The sequence below is a fragment of the Fringilla coelebs genome (assembly GCF_963513975.1).
Source record: "Fringilla coelebs genome assembly, chromosome: 6".
Classification (NCBI taxonomy): Eukaryota; Metazoa; Chordata; class Aves; order Passeriformes; family Fringillidae; genus Fringilla; species Fringilla coelebs.
The window spans coordinates 32,683,566-32,709,257 of record NC_140034.1 but is presented as its reverse complement, the minus strand read 5'-3'; the positions used below and the strand labels follow the sequence as shown (position 1 = coordinate 32,709,257).

The 25,692-nt window shown below is 38.4% G+C and overlaps 1 protein-coding gene across 8 annotated transcripts in view; it reads right to left on the bottom strand.

Annotated features, from left to right (window-relative positions):
- The window catches only part of GPHN (gephyrin), a 271,571-nt gene that overhangs the window by 178,878 nt on the left and 67,001 nt on the right, over positions 1–25,692 (bottom strand). For 5 of the 8 annotated variants that reach the window (XM_084207533.1, XM_084207536.1, XM_084207535.1 and 2 more), the window contains exon 1: positions 6,992–7,347. In XM_084207533.1, the coding sequence (XP_084063659.1) occupies positions 6,992–7,209 (218 nt within the window). In that variant the 5' untranslated portion in view covers positions 7,210–7,347. Of the gene's footprint in view, positions 1–6,991; positions 7,348–25,692 lie in introns of those variants that run through there. The other 3 variants (XM_084207537.1, XM_084207540.1, XM_084207539.1) reach the window with 1 other exon arrangement.

Genomic DNA, 25,692 nt, shown 5'->3' with positions numbered 1-25,692 from the left:
TGTGATTTGGATGAAGTCTGGAGGTGGCAAATAGGCTAGAAGAAGCTGAGTTATGAAAGTCATAGATCCTCAGAGAGTGGAAAGCTGATGAAAATAGCAAATGCCATGAAAAGACACCTCCAAAAGGAGCCTGAAGTTAAAAAATCAAGTAAAGCAAGATTAGGTCATCAAGAGAAGACTAGGGAATGCAACTAGAAGCTTTCTGTGGTGGATTTGGGTTGGACAAGAAGACAAAATGCAGTCAAAGAGGTGTACAGCAGAATCCCTGAAGGAAATCCCTATCATTACACATTAAAATTTTAAAAATAATTTGGACTGTGATTTTAAAAAATTAAATCTTGACCAGGAAGCTGAGCTGCTATGCCATTATATTCTAAAGCAAATAATGGGCTGTAAAATTGTATTCAATCAAGTGAACATTTTACATTCTACTCTTGTCTACTCTTATTAATTATTAGTGCAAATGATTACAGAAAGAAGTCTTCTGGTACTTAATTCTGAGACCGTGACAGTACTTGGTACATACTAAATTTTCCTGCTTCTTCTGTAAAAGTCATTCTGGTCTGGTCCTGAACATAACCAAACACACAACAAGCTTCTCTATGTTCCGTCCAAATGCAAAAGGAATAAAGTAATTACAAAAATTATTTACTTTTTTTTTTTTTTAATTACAAAAGGTATTACAATTACAGTATTACTCATATGTGACCTACATCTGATTGGGATGGAATGGTCTTTTTCTTTCTTCACAGAAGGTGGCTGCACTGGAATTGCTGTGTTCTGGATTTGTGCCTGAACCTGCTGATAACACACCAATGTGTTTTCAACCCTGTGGTTGAACAGTGCTTGGAAAACATCAAGACCTTTTCTTTCCCTGCCCTGCCACCCCAGCAAGTAAGGCTGGGGACAGGAAAGAGCTGGGAGGGAGCACAGCCAGCACTGCTGACCAAAGGAATACTCCATACCTTGACATTGTGGTCAGCAATAAATGCTCGAGGAAAGGAGGAGGAAGAGGAGAAATGTTAGACATTGCAGTATTTGTCCTCCCAGGCAATTCTCGTGCATGCTGAGGCCTGGCTTCCCAGAAATTGGCAAAGCATCTGACTGCTGATGGAAACATTAAGGATCTTTCTTGTACTACTGGAGAATAGAAGTTATTAAGACAACAGGATTTAAAAATTGCATTTGGAAAAACAAAAAAATGCCATGAATTTGAAGTTAGAAGCAGAGTGGGCAATTTTAAAATGAAGGTTTAAGACAAACACAGTTGTCATCTTATTGCAAAGGCTCCCATACCTTCTTGGTGATTTCTCATGGGCAGCTCCTCGCAGCACTGACTCCTTCACAGTACAGCCAACAACTCCATCTCCCTTCTCAACCAGCTAACCCACTCTTTTGTAGCACTCTTACTGGACACAGCTGTGCCCTATTGAGGGCAGGCCTGTCCCTAATCTTTGGTGATTACTGAGCTGCAACTCCTCAGGCGTGAGACTACTTCTGCACTCTCTTTATTTTCTTACATTCTATCCCTCCACAAAACAGAGAAATAACTTTTAATCAACTGTGATGCTGGCTAGACTAAAACTTGTTCAAGATTTCTGAACCTGTGTCCTATGTATTTCTTTTCAGACATCAAAGAGCAAACATAATGAAACAGAGCATGAAGGGAATAGCTTTTCTTTTGAATCATTAAAAAATTTTTGTAACATTTTCATTTATTTTCCTAAATGAAAGTTTAAGTACATTTAATAACAACAACAAACCTGAAATCTGAAAATGAAGGATCTAGTAAATCTCCATAACTAGTGATGAAGTTTGTTATTTCAACAAACATGGTATAGACTTACACATCCTACAAGCAGAGAAAACCCCTAAACTTGTTAAGATAGAGGTTCCTGGATAACAAGCTTGGAGCAGTGCATCACTGCAACACAGAGAACTACAATACTTAATTCTGAAACTAGCACTAGAACTGAAAAGAGAGATGGAACACCCAAGATGCAGCTGCCATGCAAACAAACAGCCCTCTCCCCCCCTCAACAATACTTATCAGCCCAGACACAGCTCTGGGGCTGCACAGCCTCTAGTTCTAGAACAACTTATGCAGCTACTTGATTAGCTCATAAACTTCTTAATTGCAGGCTACCACAGGGCAAAAAGAAGAAATTTCCTTCTAAGAATTTGGTAACTGTGTGATAAGAGAAGATGTGTGTTCTAAATGTGACTACTATTGGTAGATAAAGCTGACCCAGAGCTTTAGAGAGGTTACAGGAGACTGCTTTGGGCCAAGATGTAAAAATCATTAGAGTTGAAAGTTACTAAGTGCTTAAAAAAAGACATTTTCTTGTGTTCTGCTTTGCACAGTCTGCTGCTATGAATTTGCTTCAGACAGATGAAGTTGTTCCTATAGGTTCATGAGTCATTAAGCTTAAACAGCCAAAGGACACGTGCAATATTAGCCATTTTTACTAGAAACTGCCAAGGAATCTCATAAGTTGAGAATTCTTTTTCTTGAAGTGCAAGAAACAGAGAAAACATTTAGGGACTGGTTCATGTGACTGGAGGTAAAAAAGATTTGGCAATGAACAAGAACATCCTCTGTGATACTTTTGATGGAGGCTGGCTGGACTATGGAAAAGCCAAGCGGGGAAACTGGCTGGAGAAGAAACCCTGGCCACTTAAGGTCTTAACCATGTTTTAATTATCTTGATGGAAGGGCAAATACAAATTTTTAAGGCACACAAAAACTCTGCTTGCATTTGAAGCAGATAAAGGTTTGTCTCAATCTCCCAGATCAATGAGAAACCATAAGAATAGCATGAAGCCAATTTTATGTATATCAACTTTTAAGAAGCGCTTATTAGATTAGACTCATCCTCATTAATTCCTTTGTGCAGGTCTCAGATCTTTGGAAGTTTGTCAAGTACAACTTTTTTCACTAGATTCAATGCTTAAAATAGGCAGCACTTCTGCAATGCTCAGCATTGCTTCTTTGCATAATAGTCTGGGCTAGCACAGACAGCTCTCCAGCCATCCTAATAAAGATAACCTGATAAAATCACCCGATGCTTATAGATGAGCTCAGGAGGCAAGAGAAGCAGAGAGGTATTTTTGTAATCCTATTAGGGAAAACATGCTAATAGAGTCAAATAATGGTCAAAGAACTGAGCATGGACTCCCACCAGAAGGTTGCTGCACAAAAAGATAACTCTGATAAAATTGCCAAATAAATGTTTCCTCTCCAGACAGCATTACTGAGATCAGCAGGTAAATAAAAACAGGCATGACATTCATATATTGTAACAGGCATTGAAAAACTAGAAAGGCTGCACAAAAGGGAGAGAGTGTGAACTGGTATCCTCACAACATTGAATTTGTAACCTTCAGCAAGACAGATACGCCACTGGTTTTCAAATGATGAGCAAAACACAGAAAGTATAAGCTTCAATATTTTCAGTTTTCCTCAAAAACTGCTTGATAGGTTCCTCCATGTGAGGATGGAAACTTACTAATAGGTCTATTACCATTTTGGTTGTCTTTCTAATGCGATTACATGGAGAGTAAATAACATTTTCTTCTCACAATTTTTTCTTCTCTGTAGTACACACTCATTAAAACAAGTTCTAATTTCCTGTCAGAAGTTACCTGATCTTACATTTTATATTTATCTACTCTCATAATCAGTCTGAAAGAGACATGAAACACAGTTGAGATGTGATTTGATTTTGCCTATAAAGAAGTTATTCAGAATCTCTTGGATATTGTTCATCTCAAAGAAGCTCTGAAGATGTTTCCAAAACAAATGTATCAGTGATTATCTGCAGCTGCAGCTACTGAATTGCACAGAAAGATTAAAAGCATCCTCTTTTCTGTTTAGACAAGTATTTTATGAACTTTAAGTCTCCATACAGGCTAGAACTGAAATGAACATCTTATAAAGCAATGCTAAGAATGAAAACTTTGGAATCTCTATACATAGAACATCTGCTTGAAGTAGGTGGACCTATATACCTAACATTCTAAATACACTCTTCAGGTATATTTAAGTAACTTGTAATGAGAAAAGAAAAGCAGTACTAAAAATCTCAGGAGAAGTTTCAGGTGACAGACATATTGCATTGTATCTATCCCGTTTCTCTCCTGAGCACAGATTGGCTGCTGAGGGTGGAAAAGGACAGGAAGACAAAGGAGTGCACACCACGAGCAAGGGGTCAAATGAACTGATCAATATGTTGAACTTTCCTCGAGCACCAGCCTTTTGCCTTGTTAGAGAGCCTCAAAGATCTCCCCACAAAAGCAGGACTCTGCTAGCATCTTAAGCTGTTTCACTGCATTTTACTTCAGCTGAATAAAGTCTGAACAATCATCTAAGAACCAGCAGCCTAGTTCCTCCAATTGCACCTGCTCTCTGCAGCTCTGCTGTTTAGGACAATGAAGGGAAAAATACCTCTAGTCTTCTCCCACAGTCTATAACTCCTCACTTCAGGTTTATTTGATATGCTTGGTGGTTTGGGTTTTTTCCTTTAGCAGAATTTTCATTTTTATTGACACACAGTAAACTGTGAGTTAATCACATACAAGTATAGGTGATCAAACTACTAATTTGAGCAGCAGAGCTTTTATTAGCATTGCTGAGAGAACTGAAAGCAGATTAAGTTTACAGTCCTGCTCCAGCTGGGAAATCACCTGGGGGAAAAAGGTTACTCTGACAATTAGGTGTACTTGATATAAATCAAACATTAATGAAAAAACCAACAAGGCTATGTATTTTATAGAGTTTCATTTCAATATAAAGACACACTTTCAGCTGTCCAAAAAAAAGGCCTTCTGCAATAACAAAACAGAAGTTGCCTGTCGCAGAGACAAGAGTGGCAAACTAAGAGGGACAGAGCCATTTGCAGAGAAAGCATGAGCATTTTTAATGTAAATCTTATGTTTACATCTGAGATTATAAAGAAGAAGAGGCAGTGCATCTACAGTGAGCACAAACGAGCACTAAAGAAGTCCTAAAGTGTAAATATTAAATGGGTAAGAGGATTGATCAAATGCTATTTTACAATTCAGGTATTATTGGAGGCATCAATCACAGCCAAATAGGCATAAGATCTTAATTAAAATTTATTCTTTATTTCAAAGAAAGATTCAAACATCTCTTTGTATGGCACTCCCATGCTTCATCCCAATGCTGTCCTTTGCATAACAAAGAATTCAGATCCCATGGGACCTTAAGGGTCACCTACAGAAGGCTGCGTTGGACGATATTGCCTTAGATGGTTTCTTCATTTTGAAGATTCACTCACATTATTACACATTTTGCAAGAACTCTTTATAGGTGCTAAGTCATAAAACAGCAAGAATTCCAATTTGGAAAGACAAACCCAAGTCTATATATTCCTGTCATTCGTCAGGAAGAGGATATTTTTCTTGCACTGTAATCTGTCATATAGCAAAGTATCATAAGCAGCCTTTGAAACCTAACATGTACTGAGACTTTACCCAGTCTTTCAAAGTGCAGTCACATTGCAGTCACTTGTCCTTCTTATGCTATAAGAAACAGAAATCTATTTTATTTCTTTTGAACATTACAATAATTTGTTACAATATTCTTCATCTGAGTTACGGTCAAGGAAGAAAATGAAAAGATGCCATCACTTCTGGTAAAAAAATACAGAAAATACTCATTCTACAACAAAGGTAATTCAACCTTCTGAGAGTAAACTCAAGAGGTGCAAGCCCAAAACTATGTGCAGCACGTACACCTGCAGATCCAAAACCCACACACAATTCTAAAGCAAACAAACAAAAAAGAATCAACAAAGCCAACCAACCAATCAAAAATACTCAAAAAATACCACTCAACTGAAAAATTTTGAAAATTAAGACCTTTAAAATAGCCTTGACTTCAACACTTAAACAATAACTATTAAAAACTTATCTATTGCATTCACTCTGTACATATCAAGCAACAATTATACCTGCCCCTTGTACCTCTATCATTTCAGATGTATAAATCATCAGTTACAAACACTATGTCAAAATTGTCCAAGAATGCATGTACATGTGCATATATGTCATTTACCTGTAGGAACATGACAAAATAAATTCTGCATCCAACTAATTACTATAAATCCCTGTAACTGAAATAAGATGCCAAATACACCTTATTTTTCCCTACTTCTCAATCAATACTAAAAAATCTGCTCTTTCAGCAGCAAGGACCATCACATTAGAGCTCACTGTGGAATGAACTGTTATTCATGTTAAAAAGATGTGATTTTTTTTTCTCTTTTTCCCTTCCTTCATAACAAGTGGTACACTCACACTAGCAAGAACATTTTCAGGTAGTACTAAAGTTAATGGATGAGGAAAAAAACCCCACAAACCCAAAAAAACAAACAAAAAACTGTATGACAAAAAAGGGTCTGATACAATTTCAAGTCTGGCTCAGAGCTCATGAGATCAATTTTAGAGAAAAACATACAATTCTGAGATAGACTAGCAGTCTTGTGATGAAGCAAAATTTAGACCATGCGCACATATACTCAAATTGAAACAGGTAGTAGAGGAAAAAACACATATAGCTGTATGAAATCAGATACAAAGAAAACAGATTCTAGATGTAAAGGTAATTAGCAACAACATAATTACACAGTTATATCCTAATTTATATGCAATTCCTCCTTAAAAAAAGGGGGCAACAATGTGCATACAAGTCCTCTACAGAAATACCAGCATGCACAACCTGTTAGCTCTGATGACTCTTCAAGCCTTTACTGTATGTGCTCTCTGAATGTTACTTCAGAATTATATTAGAAACCAAGGTGGTTTTAATAATACTTGCTTGTATTAAAGACTAACAATTTGGCAAGCATAAAGCACTAAAGCATTATGTGTACTTCATCATAGTACTTCTTTATATAATTACAAAACTACTCACAAGGATATCAGGTAGAAGCTTTTCTTTGCTTAGCAATAAGAGCCAGATACTCACAAAGAAGGGTCTTGGACCAGATCTTTAAGGTTTATCCCACTACGATCCTCGGCAAGGTTCCTGAAGCAACTGTCACTCACTAAAAAAAATAGAAATAAAATTAAAACAAAACAAAACAAAAAAATAAAATAGGAAAAAAAGAGGTAGAAATTTAAGAGTGGAGCACAGTTCTTTCGATAACTAAAAATGCTTTTAGGCGTTGGCTGGAATTTGAACATATATAAAGTCTGATTTTCACTGAGGTTCCACCAAATTCAAAGATAAGTCAGCTCAATGGAAAGTGAATAACACTGTATCACAGCTTATGCAGAAATAAACTGCACAAATTTCAGGTGGTGTCCTCACTACTTGTCCACCCAAAGGCACAGGAAAACTCAAACACGTGGATACACAGGTACACACTTATCCATACATTTAACAGGAGAGTCTTTAATCATGCACTGATCAATATACTTAATCAGCAACAGTGAGAGCTGCTATGTATTTAAGTTCATAGTTATTCATGGGTTAGCAAAAATGTTTCATATGAGCAATAACCAAAACAAGTAACTATGGGCAATAATTTATTCAAGCAACTTATAAATAACTTATAAAGTGCATGTAAAGCAGTTAGTTACTGTAATAACTGAAATTACAGTAAATGTCACACAGAAGTTTTAAAGAGTATTAGTGTGCTTTCATTTTCTTCACTAATTAAAAGAAAAAAAAAAAGGCAGAAGAGACCTAAACCTCAAACTCCAAATTTGTTCTCTTGGCTAAGTCTTTCAGCTAATGTACTCCAATCCTAAAAGTCATCTCATTTCTCACACCACAGTCAGTTTGAGAGGCGTAAAAAGAATAGCGGCACAAATACTTATGGAACAACACAGTATCAGTTTAAAGGAATTAGTTATTTGTGACTACAGCAAACTCTCTGAAGGACACAGAGGTTGTGATATGGAGAAATCAGCGTAAGGATCAATTTCCCTTAATGGGCAAGGTAATCTGTGAGACGAAGTTTATGAAGAAATGCATTATTGCACATCTTTCAACACAGAATACAGCCTCACATTTGGTGAACAGGGACGTGTTTAAATCACTGCAAAACACTGCAAAAGCAAGTGTTCCTACTTTTTTCTCTCTAAATGCAAATTACATCTCTAAGTATTCATGTGCATCACCAGCATCAAGAAAATGCAAATCATTCCCAAAATACATTGTTTTCACAGATGACAACACATACAGTGACAGACCTACCTAACATACTACAAAACTGCAAAATGTTTCTACTAGTACCTCTCATTGGCAATGCATCTCACAAGCGTGAAACCTGGTAAGTCTGCTGGGAAGGACAAGGATTGGAAGAAAGCATCCCAGAGGAAGAGGCTGGGGTAGCTGATGAAACAGGTAGTAGTCCTGGCCCTCAGACAGAGCCTGACAGCTTATGACTGTGAGAGAAGTATTTGTCAAGCGTTGAAAACACTCACCTCAACACGGTAATAACCGAGGCTATCCCGAGCTTCTCTCCCCCAGTGTCTCTGGACACAGCACCCAACAATTGCCCGCTGCACACAACCCCTGAAAGCCCTCAGTCTTTCACAAGGGGTCTCTTCTCTTTGAGGGACCTGTCTCAGAGCTTCATTTTAAACAACAACTCCCTGTGCTAACTGAGCCCAGACGCTCAGCTTGTTCCTCCCACGACAGCGTCATCCTTGCCTGTATAACACACCCAAAGTCACCTGTACCGAGCTCACGAGCACTGCCCCCACTGCCAGGCAAGCTCTGACTGAGCAGCTTCGGGAATTTTTCATTTCCATCCCCACCTATTATCCTGAACCCAAGACCCTTGAGTGGATCTCTTTTCAGTTAAAGGAGTAATTTCAAGATCAGCCGATCCACAAACAACTACATTTTATGGGAGAAAATACTCCCACCTACATTGAAATTTGAGAGTTTGTATTTGCTTCTTGTCAAGTTTGGCAACAAAAGAGCAAACAGACCATTTTATCTACAGTCTTGTCCTAAATCCTACATGACCAATGTATCAACATATCTCCTATGCTAACACAATACATCATGGATGAAAATTATGCTCAACGCTGTTTTTTCACTACTGACAAATCAAACATTTTTTAAACATTAAATATTTAATCTAAACATGCTGCATTTCTCTAGTGCCTCCTCCAATCTCCTCATGGAAAACAATCACAGTGATAATTGAGGAAACTAGTGTCTTTATCACAAAAGTTTTTTAAAGGGGAAACAAAATTATCTTACCAGTAAAACTGGCCATTATTTATCTGCAACTCATGATGTTCAAAACACAAAATGTGTTTCAAATAAATGTTTAAAATGAATGCCTAGATTTGTCAGAGACAGCATTTGTTTTACTTGTCTCAACATAAAGCCAGTATTATAACACTCTTTTTATGAATGAATTTTAAAATTGCAAACCTTCCCTCTACTTATCAGACCTCAGCAATAAAACCCTTTGCTAAAAAGGCTAACTCAACATCAAATATCTACAAACCTTGAAAAATGCATAAAACTTGTCTCACTTGTTTTCTTTGAATGTAGGAGAGTTAGAACAATGTGTTAGCTGCAGCTTGGTAAGCAAGACTCTTCTTAGGGTAATGTTCTAACTGGATTTAGAAAATACAAATGCTATAGATAAATGTAAAAAATTCCAAACCTGGTTTTAACAATCAAGAATTCCAATAGTTTAGTTAATACTAACATTTGACTATAACTATCAATAAAATGACTATTATGGATAGCAACAGGAGAGTTTCCAGTGAGTGGAAATAATTCATTGGAATAGGCACTTGGTCTTCATACAAGCACAGCCTTGCCCCTTCACATCCTTGCAAACTCTTACCATAAATATATAAAACAAATGTTCAGCAATAACATGGTGCAAGGTGGAAGCCATCAAGCAGAGCAGGTAGTCTATTTCCCACAGCTTAGAAAACTTTAAATCAACACTGCACATATTTAAAAAATAACATATACCCTAACTGAAATGCAAGCTATTTATTTTAAACAGGAGAGTGAAATTGTGATGGTATGGCAGAAATATCAGGGTGATCAATGGTGCTTTAAGGTTTGAGGGAAGAAAACCTAGACAAAAATGTTGCATCACAGCCACAAATTGTGCTACGGGCACAGTTAAGCCATGCCTAACTTCTTCCTGAAGCACAACCAAGGGATACTTTTGCATAGGACATCTATATATCCACAACCCCCATATAGGGTTTTATTGTCTTGCTCCAAAAATATTGTTGGTTTTTTTTTTTAGCCCTCTGAAACTTTATAAAAGCTAGTATTTTAAGCATTGTTGAGTGGATGGTTTCTGGAGAGATACAGAACTGTTAGCTGGTCCTCTCTACATGCACATCAAGTGGCTGAGCCTCTGGTCTGCAGTACACCATCCCCACAGGTACTTCCTTAGGGATGTGGCAAAACACTCCAAAAACAGTGCCCTAAAGCACATTTGCTCCATGGAGTATTGCACATAAAATGACAGTCTGTAAGGTGCCAGAAATGTTCTTAATACACCAAATATTGGCACAAATATCACAGGCATCAACTGAACAAAACACATAGTCTCAAAACCATCACAGTGAAGCAAAATCCCTAAACATGCATTGAACAGTTTGACTTCCAAGTGAGCTGTTACATGTATCAAAGCAAACAGGATTTAGCAATAGCTCCAATTTTCCCAACATTCATCCTACTTCCAGCTCCTGGTTTCTATTACTGATGTTCTGTTTCTCACCCCTGTCTAGTCTTGTTCCTAGGAAGTAACAGAGGTGGGAAGCTAATAAGGGAATATAGCTCTCACCTGTCAATTACACAGCATACAAAACTCCCGACGGAAAGGTTAAAATCAGCATTCACACTCTAATGTGCAAACATCCAATTTACAACAGTTGTGAAGCCTTCCCACTTGGCATTTGTGAACTTCTAAATTTGTCCATGAGATTTTTTTTTTCCTTTGCTTTCTTTAGCAGGGTTTTAAATAAGACCATACTGAAGAGAAATAGATTGTCAGCCTGTTGATTTCCAAAATGAGAAGTTCTGTAACTCTGAAAGCAAACTAGTATTTTCTTCAAGTAGTGGCAGGTCATAATCTGTTGTAAAACGTAGCTTTGTTTTAATTTTATTTTTTAAATGCCCTCCAATTTGAAAACCATGTAGCTCTTTAAAAGTCATTTAATCTCCTACCCCACAGAAAGTACTCCCTGCAAAGATGAGCTCTCTTTAGATCAAATCACTTCCAAATCTGCAGCTGATAACAGTGATTTTCATATTCATATGATTCAGAAAAAATGCAATATCCACTCTCAAAAAATGAGTATCTATAGTTTGGTAAAAAAAATTTACCATTAAGTTTACCTCCTGTTGTTGCAGGCCCCCAGCCAGGTCATAGCTAGCATTCACTCCACAATTCCAGAAGGCTGATCAGTCACTTTATTATCCTATACCTATTTAGGAACCCACTGCCCTTACAGACAGTCACCATACAGGTGGACCCAATTAGTCCTTGAATCCAAACACCATCACCACTGGCCAATTAAGAAACAACTCTTTGGTAAACAAATCTCCATAACACATTCCACATGTTCACAACAACAGGTGCAGCAAGTGAAGATAATAATTGTTTATCATTCTTTTCTCTGATCTTCTCACAGCCTCCCCCAGGACAATGCCTGGGAAAGCTGTGCCTTGCTCTCTGTGGCCAGAGAGCTGCTGCCACAACCTTCCCCATTGCTAAATATGTGATTCCAGAAAACTACTATTACCTGCCAGATTTTCCTCTAGGTTCCCAGAATTGAGAATTACTTTTAGATCAGTTATGACTTCCTGTAAATAAAAATCATCTTGACAACAAAATCTTGTCTGTCATGAAGACAGTCACCAATGCACTATTAGTTTGAAAATACATGGACTACTACAACCTAAAACAGCATGCACTGAAATATAAGATAACAGCTTCTTACATTTTTGTCTTTTAGTGATAATATCTCCTAAGTTCACTTATTTTTCTTAGGACCACTTCATCTGCCAATAGTATTTCTGACACAACTTTACCTTACCCCTTTTTACAGGCTCATTTATGTATTTAGGTTTTATAACAGATTCATTCAGCAGTTAATAAATATAAAAATATATTTACTACACTTGGGATGTTCTGAAAAGTACTGGTCTAGCACAGTGTTGTACTCCAGTCTGGTTTTGCTTGCAAGAAGCATTATTCAGAAGTCTCATTCCAGATTTCAGGTAATTCTGTTCCATGTACTGCATGCAAATGGTTCAGGATTGAATTACTTTGCTTTTATGGACGCAACCTTATACAAAAGGCAGCAAGCACCTACTTTACCTATTATACACATGTTGACTTCAAGAAATAACAAACTCTGCTGGGGAAGCTTAGGTTCTTAGGGTTTAGGATACAGCAAGGTAACAGAATTTTTTCTCAGACCTCAAAACATCTCTCCTTAAAACCTGTTCTCTTGTGCAAACACAGAATTCCTGTCCTATACATGTACTATATACGTCCTATAAGGCATACTTTATGAAAGGCAAAGGAAGGAGAAAGCACCAGAAGATTGATTCTCTTAATATTAAAATGATTTTAAGGTATTTTATGGGTCCCATGGACAGTAACACCAGAGATAAAAAATGCTGCCTTTTTTCTCTGCTAATGTCACATTTTTCAAGTGAGTGCATGTCAACCAGAAAACATACATAAAACAGATGGCACATTACAGAAATTTTGTAGCACCTTCTCCAGATCTATCAAAGAAGACAGCAAATTAATTTTAAGAGCAGCACTTACACCATTTGCATATCTGCACACAAATCTCTGACGTATTTGCAGAATAAAAAGAACTACGAGTCTCCATGCAAACTGCAAATGCTTATAATTGCCAAGAAAATATGTTGTCTGTGAGTAGCAGAAATAAGGCAGGCTGATTTCCTAAGAACTTGTGATCTAAATGCCATTTGCTGTCACCATATAAATCCAGAATGGTATCCTCACAGATTGACAAAGAAGCCCTGTTATAAAAAAGGAACTAAGGTGCTGGAACAACAGAAGGGAAAGGTTCAGGTGACCTGTGGAAAACAGGATGATCATACACCAGAAATACAAGTTAGACATGTGAACATATGATTTTTCTTTTTCTAGAAAACAGAGAAGCAGTAATGTCCCTTGTAAACCAGATGTAAAGGAGGGTTGTTGTAATGATAAAGAAAAGCAAGATGGCAGGGGAAGTGAAAAGAACTTTCTTGATTAGCTTAGCAGAAAAAAAAAAATCATCAGATGGTAGCTGCTGGTGTGTTTATGTAAATACAACAGCAAAACAAATATCAGAGGGAGAAAAGAATATTATTGCAGAAGAAATTTAACTGTGAGGAAATCATAAGACACAGATAATTTTCAAAGAGTTAGAGGTGAACCCTCACAAATAATCCTTCTATAATAATAGTGAGGGCAAGAAAAGCACACAGACTTGTTCTCAATAGATTTGAGGATAGATTAAATGACACAAATTGTTCTTGAAGACCTGAAGCATTCTGCACCACAGTAGCTAATGTTGTGAAATCTATGTTAGAGTTTTTCTGAAGGCTATGAACTTCTAAACCTCCCCAGGGTTTCTTCCATTTTCTAACAGCAATTAAATGAGGCATTTTTTTCTGTGTATCCATTAGTCTAGTGGGTTATGCCTCCCTCAAATGATTTATCATTTAAATTTTACAATATTTGCGCAGCCTTAGGCTACAAATTCTGCGCTGGGGTTTTAATCTAATATTTAACAAGCTTGAGTTTCAACTCCATAGCACTGTCAGTGTGATCACTGCAGTGCTCAGGTGAACTTCAGAAGAAAAATATCAAACCATTGAAGACATTCAACTCTTAGGAGATGCAGCAATAGCAATACTTCTAATTGTTTGTACCCAATAAAAACATTAGGTTCCTTGAAGCTATGAATACCAAGCACTTGATGAATTCTTTTCTTTGGGCTCTTGTTATTGGAGATAAATTAGTTTGTGTTTCGTGTGGATTTTTTTTCCCAACACGTATTTCCAGTAAGAAGTTTCCAGAAGAAGTTACTGTAAAACCATAAAGAATTCCAGGATAGGAAGGAAAAGTATAGCAGGCAGGCACATCCAAGAGAGGGGAACAAAAGAGATAAACCAACAACAACAACTAAAAGCTAAGTACTTTTGAAGAGTACTTCTCATTTTAGTCTTCTCTGGAATGTTCAGTTCTACCACAGGTTAGAACAGCTGTACTTAGAGTAGATGTGGAGAATCTTTCCTCTAAAGGGCAGTCTTTACAAGGAGATAATGACTTTCAGCTTCTCTGATTTCTTTAGAAGATGTCTGAGTTTTTTCAATACCTTGAAAAAGATAAAATTCTTATCTCTAAACTTAGTTTCCTTGTATGTTATTTAGTTCAGGAAAAGAATATGTTTAGTTTCTTAGTTAACAACATTGGGAACAATTTACAGCATCTTCTATAGGCCCATTTTAAATGGATCCTTGGTTGCAGCGTACACTGATCAAGTATACAGTCAGCCTCAGCTAGATGCACTTTTAAATATGACAAAGTATGCTGATGCAAGATGTTAACACATTTCACCTATTATCTGCCAGCTTGATTAAGAGCCACAAGAAACACATGAAAATCTATACTCCATTTTCCTAATGATATATTCTATCTATATACACTGCATTTATGTGAACCACTCCAGTATTAGGGACCTGTGACCACAGGCTTGCATCGTTCAGTAATTTCAGGATTTAAAGGATTTAAGAAACTTCACATTGTGGCTTGGAACAACACCCCTTTTTGCACTGCTGCATTGCTGCACAGCTTAATGCATACAGACCTGCTGATAGGTAAATAATCCTCCAGGACCAACCCACAGAGCCCAGGCCTCAGTGTGCTGTCTTCTGCTCACATCTCATACCGCCCCAGACACCAGAAATCAGGTAACTCTCCCTCCTTAAGGAGACTGAGGTATTCCCTGCACTGTCCAACATAGCCTGCCAAATGCTGTTAAAAGAAGCCACATCAAAAACACGTAGTAAAAAAGGGCAGGCAGAAATAGAAGTCACTTTGTGCTTCTTAAGACACCTCTTGTGTGATGCCCATGTCATGCCACAGCTGGCAGTGTGCACTCCCAGCCAAGGAAGCCAACTGTATCCTGGGCTGCATCCAAGGAAGCGTGGCCAGCAGGGAAAGGGAGGGGAATTTGCCCCTCTGCTCCACTCTGGGTGGAGTGTTGCTGCACCTGAGCGCTGCATCCAGCTCTGGGGTCCCAGCACAGGAAGGACATCAACCTGTTGGAATCAGTCCAGGGGAAGACCACCAAGTTGATTAGAGGGCTAGAGCACCTATCCTGTGAAGACAGACTAAGACAGCTGGGGTGTTCAGCCTGGGCAGCAGAAGGTTCTGAGACAGAAACCTTATAGCACCTTCTAGTACCTAAAGAGGGCTGCAAGAGAGCAGGAGAAGGAATTTTTATGAGGGCATTTAGTGATAGGCCAAGGAGTGATGGCTTTAAACTGAGAGTAGGTTTTAGATTGGATAACAGAAAGACTCTTTACTGTGAGAGTGGTGAGACACTGGAACAAGTTGCCTAGGGAAGTGGTGGATGCTCCATCCCTGGAAGTGTCCAAGGCCAGGTTGGATGGGGCTCTGAGCAGCCTGGTCTGGTAGAAGGTATCCATGGCAGGGAAGTTGGAATGAGATGATCTTTAAGGTCCCTTTCAAATCAAACCCCTCTGTGATTCCATGATTACCCTGGACATTGTACCCATGGTTTGAGCAGATGCCTTCCCTGAATCCAGAGGTACAACTATGCAGTACAGGATTTCCAAGGAGGATTACAGGAAGGCACATGGGAAACACATAGAAAAGGTATGGAGCTGGAGGAGACCCACGATCAGATCACAAAGCCAGCTGTCTTACTGAGGATTTTGGGTTCATCTTCTGAGTTCAAGTAAAAGCAACTAAAGGTCATCCACATTACTGGACCAGGGGAGTGACTCAAGCCAAGAGCCACAGAAATTAGGAGAAAGCAAAACACTAAATATACTAGTGAGCTATAAAACTGCAGAAATCCCAGTGACAATCAAGTGCAACTCCAGACTGAATGGTATTGAATCATATACAGCTATAAGACTTCAAAGCCTGAAGGTGTAATCATAGCAAAATAATGCCAGCACATAAACCAGAACGTGTATTGTAGACAAACAACTCCACTACAGGCAAGGACTTAAGGAAAAAGACATGATCTCTTTTATTTTTTAGACAAAATTAGCACCTGGGCCTAGTCTGGTGTGTCTGTCTCCTTCATTTTGCTTGCTGAAGGAATCACCTGGGACAGAAGAGCTTCCTTTAAGCAATTACACAATAACCATTCATTCAGCAGAACTCTATATGCCAAGTTCTGAACTGAGGCCCTACAAACACCATACTGAGGTATAAAAGGCATAATTTTGTATTGTTAGCACAGATGATGAAAAGATGTTGACATTAAAATTCAGTTGTAGGTATTTACTTATTGGACATAAGGATGTCCATTCATGCAAAGGGACCTTTAAATTATTAGCTTTCACAAGAAGATTAAATATTTAAGCAAATCAGTATAATTTAATAATGTAACATGAGCATATGAGTAAAAAATAATTTATACTTCATATAATTAAATATTGTTTAGATGACAATGTAATTGTCTTACTCCATTTTCCCCTAAATCTCATTATGAAGTAAATTAGATCCATATGTTTAGCATTTTCAATTCATTAAATGTGAATTCTTGATAGCTTATGGAAAAATTCTTCATGAAAGTGGAAAAAAACAGTATTATAAAAAGTGATTGCAATAATCCTTAAAAATAGGACAGTTCCTGTTTGTCCAAAACATAAGTACTTCTTAAGATATCTTTTTTGTACTAGTACTCTTAAGCCTCCTTAAAACTAGTGGCAGTACAAAACAGACAGTTTCAAAATAGAAACACTTTAAGGAGAGATTTTCAACTCTACCTAGAAAAAAAAAAAGCAACAAACACCCAAAAGCAGAAGTGGTCAAGAAAAACAAAGTGCATAAAATAAATCCTACCGCCTGTTTAAAAAGCATCTACCTCCATGTCGCTTTGATTTTTTAAGATTTTCTAAGTCTTCCGATATTGACATTCTTGTAGAGAACTTTCTCACACACTTTCTGTAAATAACTCATTGTTTTGCATTGTTTTATGGAAGAGGAGAAATTTGATAGACCATTAGTTTGTCCAGTGTCATTGGAGAGGTGGCACTGTCACCCTCCAATCCACTGTCACTTTTGGAAAACTGTAAATGTTGGAGTTAGAAAACAAACTTCCCCTTTTTCTCTTCACCTTAAGAACAGCATTGTGTGCCTGTGTTCTTTCGTGTCCTACAGTGACACCTCCATATTGTTTTCTTTTTACAATCAACTTTCCATTATCAGAAGTTAAATAATACCTCAGGTAGTGGAGGGAAACAGCCCTGCAGACAGTTATTACAGAGCATGCACAACAGAGCAATCAACAAATCCCTGCTTCAATCAACCCAACACTGCTTCTGGTAGCTCTTACTTGCCCAGATGCAGCATTTGATTGGCAAAAGAGCTCTGTTTGACTTGAAGGGCATGGCTAAACCTAGACCATAAGGCAGAGACCCCACATTAGCAGCACCAGCTTGGATACAGCAGGGCTAGCACTGAGGCACAGAGATGAAACCCCGACCAGCATTCACTGCCACCGTACACTCCAACGCCACTGCGTACAGGGAATGCCAAGACATGTACAGCAAAGCTAACCTCACATGGTGCCACCTCAGCCACAACAGGGTTTATTAGCTCGGATTTGCAGTGGTGCAAAGGCATCTAAAGAACCTTCAAGTTCCTGGAAGAAACACAGTCACATTCACACAAAGCTGAACCAGTCGTGCTGTTTCAGATTTTTGCTGGCTTCCCAGGGCTCCGCAATTATCACAAGCAGTGGGAAACTGTTTCTACAAAATGATCTGGAAATGTACCATAGGTCTTTCCAGAACATTGAGTTACCATCCACAAAAGAGTGCTGATATTAAAACCTACACAGGAAAGTGCAAATTCTAAAAATCAGGATTTTCAGTACTGTTGATGTTTTGTTCACCGCTGTCTCTAGCGGTAGCAGTGGTGAAGATCTCAGGGGGACAAGTTCCACTCAGGTGTCATGGGAGGAGAGGATATCTCACCACAAAGCCTGTAGCTCATTAAACAACTCTAAAAGAAACAGAGATTTATCCCTTACCCCCAGTCTCTAAAATCTTTCCTTTTCTTTTCTTTAAACTGCTTTCCAATGTTTTGTTTATTTTAACATTATGCTAATAAACTGTGCCTACTTTAACACCTGTGGAGCAGACCGCTTTTCATGCAACTGGATCAAAGAAGTGACATGACCAATCCTTCATCTCAGGGTTCATTTGTTTCCACATGTCTGTTCCTAATGCTTATTAATAAACTTTGAAAGTGGGAACCAAAGCCTCTTGTCATTTCTTCCAGCTGGGAGGATCCTGAAAAAGCTGCAAATAGTTGGAACTAAGCCAATTATCTCAGTGAGCTGTGAAAAACCTGGAAATCAGTTTAAATGCTAAGTGTTTTCATCACTCACTCATTCAACTAATTATTAAAATTACAATCTCAAATGATTCCAGAGTACTACAAGTCATGCTTCATATACCACTTGAAACATATGCTCCACCAATCCTGAAATACAGAAAATAAAAATAGGGATGCTAAAAATAAGCTAAGAAATTATACCAGGAGTAAGCTTTACATTTGTGTACCTTTGTTGATGCTCACTTACAGAGTTGCAACATTCAGGACTACCAAGTCTTGATTGCAGTCCTGATTACATGGTGAAGTTTGCTGTTCATTCTCTTTCTGGAATCTTGCTATACTCTTACAATGAGATATTTTAAACAACAACTCTATGTGGCTAATCATGGATTGCATGTAATGTTGTTTTTTTTTTTTTTTTGTTTACAATTTGCTTACTTTAATAGCATATGTAAGGCAGTAATAGAAGTGCTTTCCAGCCCTATGCAACCCTCATCTGACATGAGACCAGAGAACTGCAGCCCAGCTTTCCCTCCTGTGAATGGTCCTCCAAATGTTTAAGCATGTTTGCTCCCATCATTCTGTTTGTAGTCGACTCTTTTTTGAGCTCCTGTATTTTAGCTATGCTCAAAATTTCATTCCTTATTAGTTACAGTGAAATTAGAAGCACCGATGCATTAGGTAGCCTACATTATTTCTCCTCTTTGTCTTTGCTACCTGAACATAACTTTTGACATTATCTTGCTGCTGATTTACTTTACTTTGTTTTTCAGGGACTCACAGTCACTTCTGTTCCTAAACACATAATATTGTCATTTTATTGCTGTCCACGTTCATTAGACGTGAATAAATACATCATCTTTTCTTCACCTGAACAGGGAAAAATTTATATATTCTGGAAATAATCTTGTCACGCTGATATTCTACTCCTTTTTCTTAACTTTTAGTTCCTTCTCTTTGCTGATTCCAAATCTTTAACTATATTTAACTCTAAGCCTACAGCAAGCAACAAAATGGGAGAAGTCTTTAAAGCCTATACAGCCTGTCATGTCTCATATGTTTGCTTATCCGGGCAATGAATCAAATCAATCAATCAGCTGTCAGGACCATACCAAGCCATGCTGGCATTTGTAGGAGAATGACACCCCATATGAACACTCCATGTAAATTTCTTGCAGCTCAAAAGAAAGCCAGCAGTTGCCACGTTCATAACATGGCAACGCGGAGCGCCCTGCCAAGGGTTCTCCCTCACTAGTTTCTGCCCTACGCACCCAGCCAAGGCAGCAGCCCTGCAAGGAGAGGAGCAGAGCAATCCTGAGAGGCTCCTGTCAGCAGAGCCCGCAGGAACAGCATTCCCAGGCAATACTCCCAGGCAGTGCCAGAGCCCTCCTGCCTGATGCCCTGCGTTTGGCGCCTGTGCCTGCTGGCACACTGCAGCACTCGGCATCACAGGCTCGCATCCCATCTCAGCTGGGGATATGCACGGCTGGCTCAGCTAGGAAAGCTAAACAGGCTGTGATCCATTGTCTGGGCTCATTTCTTGCCACTGTTACAGACCTATCAAGATTAATGTTCTTGTGGGTGTTCTGATACTCCAGCTCATAAATGTATACTGGTTTGCAGTATTTGCTCTGAGTTCTTCTTGCTCGATCAACAATGAGGGGAAGGATGACTAGAATGATAGGATTATCATTATTTTTTACTGCACCATCACCAAACCCCATGGCTTACAAATGGCCAACAAAAATAGATACAAATGGTATATACCATTGAAAAGTTTGCTGCCATTTTCTATCATTATATAATTACTTTTGTCCTTACTGAAACCTTTGAGCTGTTATGTTTTAAATCAGCCATTTGAACATCATAAAAACAGAAATGGACATCAGAGTAATTTAACTGGGAAAGAAGAAAACACTTCTCTACTAAATGTTCTTTTTCTTTTTTTTTTTTTTTTAGGGCATTCTGAGACCTGCAACATTATTAAATTCCCCCTTAAATGGGCTGTTGAGTGAATGGGAGACCCAATGGATTGCACCATTCCTCAGTTTATTCTGCAATTCTTCTTAAAATTAGTAGTTACTAAAAAAAAATCATTAAAAAGGTCTTAAAATGTATAGGTATGCCTGACATCCATGTTTGCCACGCAGTTTTCATGATTCATGAACGACTTCTGTGCATTTACACAAGTATAATAAGAAATCATAAGAGATATTGAAAATGTTCCTAAGTACCTGACAAAAAAAACTAAATGTCTTAAGGTCTCAACATAATCACTATTAAACAACCAAAGCCCACATTTGCAACTTCACCAGTTCATTGAGAAAGACCATTTTACTCCTCCAAAGAACTGTTCCATCAATATGCAGCAGGTAAGCAACTTAACTTTTTAAAGTGTCAACATCTATAATTTTCAACAGTGTATAAGGCTTTCAGCATTTCTATGACAGAAAAAATCTGACAACCACACATACACACTAAACATTTTCTTAAAATTCTTCAGTAATAATGCCTCATTTTGCCTATAAAAATTACTTAAATGCTGTCCATCCACTTCTCCACTAAATTCCCCTTTCCCCCTCTCGTGTTTCCTTCCTAACACAGTTTTTCCAACTTGATGACTAACTTCAAGTGAATTTTACAAAATTAGAGCTGTCAAAGCTTGTAAATCATTACAGAAAATTTGAGACATGAAAGACAGTATGATAGAAAGCATGGGAAATAATGGTGGAGAGAGGAAAGGCAAATGGGCTATTTTGTTCCTCCCCTCTGTACATATAAACATTCATATGCAACCATTAAAAAAAAAATCTCATTACTTTGCAAAACTTCATATACTTTTTCTGTGATGTCAGAAATTTCAGGGAAGCCAAGATAGGGCTTTTATCTATTCTAGTCCATCACAAGTCCAACAGCAGACAATCGTGCAACACGCACTTCGCCCTGAATCACTGCAAACAGAGGATCAGTCTGGAATTACTGTGTGACTTTGTGCTACCATTTTCAGTTTGCTAGTGTATTTATAATTTAGTATTTGACTAATTCCAAATGAAGTCATACTCAGAACAATGCAAAACAATTACAAAACCAGAAAACACTGAGAACCAAGCATTATTTCTTATGTTTGGCAACTCAAAACGTTGATGCAATTATGAACATAAAGTTGCTGTTTAGCTACTTAATATATACGTATTCAGCAATGCATTAAAAAACTCAGCATCAAAATGAGTATCATTCAAAGGGAAGTTAAAATGTATTATGGATAATGAAAAAAGTTCTAAACTGAGACACAAGCAGTGCTATTTTAGGAAGTGAACAGATGGCTACAGAAGAGCAGACCTAAAATCAAGAACAATGTATGGAGTCAGAGCAGGGGGGCTGGAATGAGGTATAACTGGAGAACTTGCCTTTCTTATTTTATTGCACACTTTTTGACAAGCTGAAGATACTACAAATCTACAACAGAGAAGAGAGAAATTACTTTTTTGGGTATTTTAATGACTTGCAAAGCAGTGTTGGCTATTTTGTTCCTCCTTTCTATCCATACAAACATTTATATGCAGCCATTTAAAAAAATCTCATTGCTTTGAAAAACTTCATATAGTTTTCCTATGATGTCAGGAATACCAGGAAAACCAAAAACTAGGTCCAAAGTGTGGCTTATTTGCTTTAAAACATTTCTATACAAATATATGTATTACAAACTCCTAAAGAATCAGCTAAAGCCAAAACAGTGCATACAACCTACAATACTAAACTTTTACCCCATTGCCAAATGTGTAGTTATCGTCCTCTAAAATTTGTAAAATATATGAATATCAATTAAATCTGAAAAAGGACAGTAGTTTCTGTGTTTCCATTTTAACTCTGGGTGAGGATTATGCAATCTTCACATACCTTCTAAAGGCTCTTACTTATTTAACTTAAAAAAAAACAAAAAACAAGCAAGACAAAAAGGCTGTTGCCAAAAGAGATGCAAGAAATTTGTTCAAACTAATGTTCCCTAGGTGACTAAATGGAATACTGCTTCTGGAACAGAAGTCCAAAATCACTAATCCTAACCCATGATCAGCATATAAGAAAACTAACCTGAAATCTGTGAAAAAACAAAAACAAAGCTCTGTGTGGCACAGAAAGTGGTTTTGAAGCCTACTTTCTGAAAGATGTAATCTGAAACCATTGACAATCTACAGTGTGTTACATACCCATTGAGAAGGGTTATGCCTTAAGATTCTAAAGTTGAAGTATTTTAAAAATCAGATGTAGTGACACTAAAGCAGTGCAGAAAGGGTTAAACTATCTCTCTGGTGATAATTGAAAATCAAATAAGAAGGATTAATGACTTTATATGACCACCCACATATTACAAACATATTTTAGTCATACTTTGAACTGGATGGACAAAGCAAGACCTCCTCCAAAATCCAGCTGGACCACTGAAGTGGTGCTCAGCCAGAGCTGAACTGACAGGTCAGTTCTAGAACTGAACCACCACGTTAACAATGACATCAGCTACCTAGGCTGCAGGATGGGCAAAGCATTCCAGGTGTGTCTACAAATAAAGATCTAAATATATCCAGCACCAATATTCAGTATTAGAATGACACTAACCAGATATCTGTTTCGTAGTTCTAAAGTAACTAAGTGCCGTATTTTTCCCATCCAGGTATTTTCTTGTGCAACAAGGCACTTCTCTTTGTGTTGTAGAAAACAGCATGTTTATCTCAGCCTTGTGATTTCAGTGGCACATCCATGCTTGGAAAGAACCATCTCTAATTATTATCCTATCCGTTTTCAGGAGTTTAGAGATTTCACAGCTACCAGCCTGTTTTCTTTGTTTTAAGTACAGAACTGTAAAGAAAACACCCAACAGATTTACTTCCTCAGCAGAGATTCAGAATTACCATGGTCTTGACACTTCTGGATGCTCGTGGGGAGCTGCAAAGCTGGCCCTGTGCAGGACAAGCAGTTTGAAGTCCTTACAGCAGGCATGGCAGGCGTTCTGGGGCAGCCAGCTGTGTACAGCCTCCCAGTGCTGCTGTGGCAACCAGCTGTGCACAGCCTCCCCGTGCTGCTGGGGCAGCCAGCTGTGCACAGCCCCCAGTGCTGCTGTGGCAACCAGCTGTGCACAGCCTCCCAGACTTGCTGGGGCAGCCAGCTGTGCACAGCCTCCCAATACTGCTGGGGCAGCCAGATGTGCACAGCCTCCCAGTGCTGCTGGGCAGCCAGCTGTGCACAGCCTCCCCGTGCTGCTGGGGCAGCCAGCTGTGCACAGCCTCCCAAATACTGCTGGGGCAGCCAGATGTGCACAGCCTCCCAGTGCTGCTGGGCAGCCAGATGTGCACAGCCTCCCCGTGCTGCTGGGGCAGCCAGATGTGCACAGCCTCCCAGCTAATGCCCCTAAGCTGCAGGCAGTGAGTGCCAGAGGAAGCTCTCGCTGGAGAGACACCACTCTGAGACCAAACCCAACAAAATCCTGCCATTAAGCAGAACTAAAAGAAAATGCTAAGTCGAGGAGACAGCTTCTGGCTTTTCCCATTTATTTTCGGAGGGCTTCTCGGCCTCTAGGGCCAAAGGCAAGGTGATTGCAGCATGCTGTGAAGTGAGACACCCTGGGAAGCATGAAATCATTAAAACACTCCTTTAGACAGAAGAGAAAAGATGAGCGAGTACAAATTCTAAGCTGAGAAAAACCCCTCTTTGTATAACATCTTGATTACTGTAACACCTAGTCACTTTCCAAAAGTCAATTCAGTAACATTCTTCAGATTCTTCCCATTTTAATCCACATTTTCTTTTTTGCCCCCAGACATTATGTAGTTTTAAAGATTTCTTAAGATTACTTTGTTCCTTGTATTAACCCTACATTACCAAAAAAAAAAAAAAAAAAAACCAAACCCCAAAAAACCAGAGAATGCAGATGTTCATATCTGCAGCTCTCATCTGAGATTCTGCTTCATAGCCTCAGATAAGCACTTGAGAAAAGGCTGTGTGTGATAAAATAGATTTTATCCTTGCTGTACACAATCCACTGTGGCAAAGGAACAGTTATCAACCATACACATCTCAAACTTCAGGTGAGAAGCTAGGTATGCTGAGCTCATTCTGTCTGCATCTTCAAGTTCTTAAAGAGCCTTTTTTTTTTTTTGAAGACTTGTACAGAGAAGAGACTGAAAAGAAGGACTGACCCTCACAGCCTTCACTGCATTATTAAAATGCTTTAAAGCAAACTTTCTTAAGGGCTTATGTCTAACTTTTCCAGGTATTAAATATTATTATTTAGCTAAAAGGCAATGAATTCCACGAAAGGCACACTGGTTACCATGACTCAGCAGTGTGCTGTGATAAACAACACTAACATGAGATTAAAAAAAAATAGAAATCACTAATAAGAAGTTAAAATACCTCCAACCTTGAACACTTGATGAGTTCTGTATGTAGAATTCAACCAATAGTACCTCCAAATGGAGGCTACCAAAAGTTTTTGCTGCTAACAGCTTTTATATCATCATCCTGTATTCACTGTTTTAGCCTGCTGCTGGTTTTCTCTAATCTGTTCTCTACCACAATGAATTAGCTGTTTTCTAAAAATGTGAGGTAAAGGAAGAGGGAAAAAACTGGAAACACTGAAACTGCTACAGCACCGAAATTGTTGCATAACAGAAAAAAAATGCCAGAGTAGGGCCTTGGGTTTGATAGCTGTGCTTAAGAAATGCCTTTAATAAACGATTTTTCAGGGATTCAAATATTGCTTCTGTACTGTTTGAAGAGCAGTAGTAGTCACAGTAGGACTTCAAATTCACCAGAGCTTTCCGAAGTCAAAAACATCTTAGAAAATACAAAATGGGATACAGTTACTGCTTATGTGGATCAATGATGTACATGAAATTAAAGCATCGCGACCCTCCTTAAGCTACATGTTTACAGACAGGATCTTATCCAAGGATCAGACACTACAATAAAATTACTTGAGTGAGCCCCATCTCACAATCAGTGACCTGGTGCTCTTTGTTTTGGACTGAGCTGCCGAAGCTGCAGAGTTTTGTTTAAACCTGTATAATGTTAGAAACAACGCCTATACCTG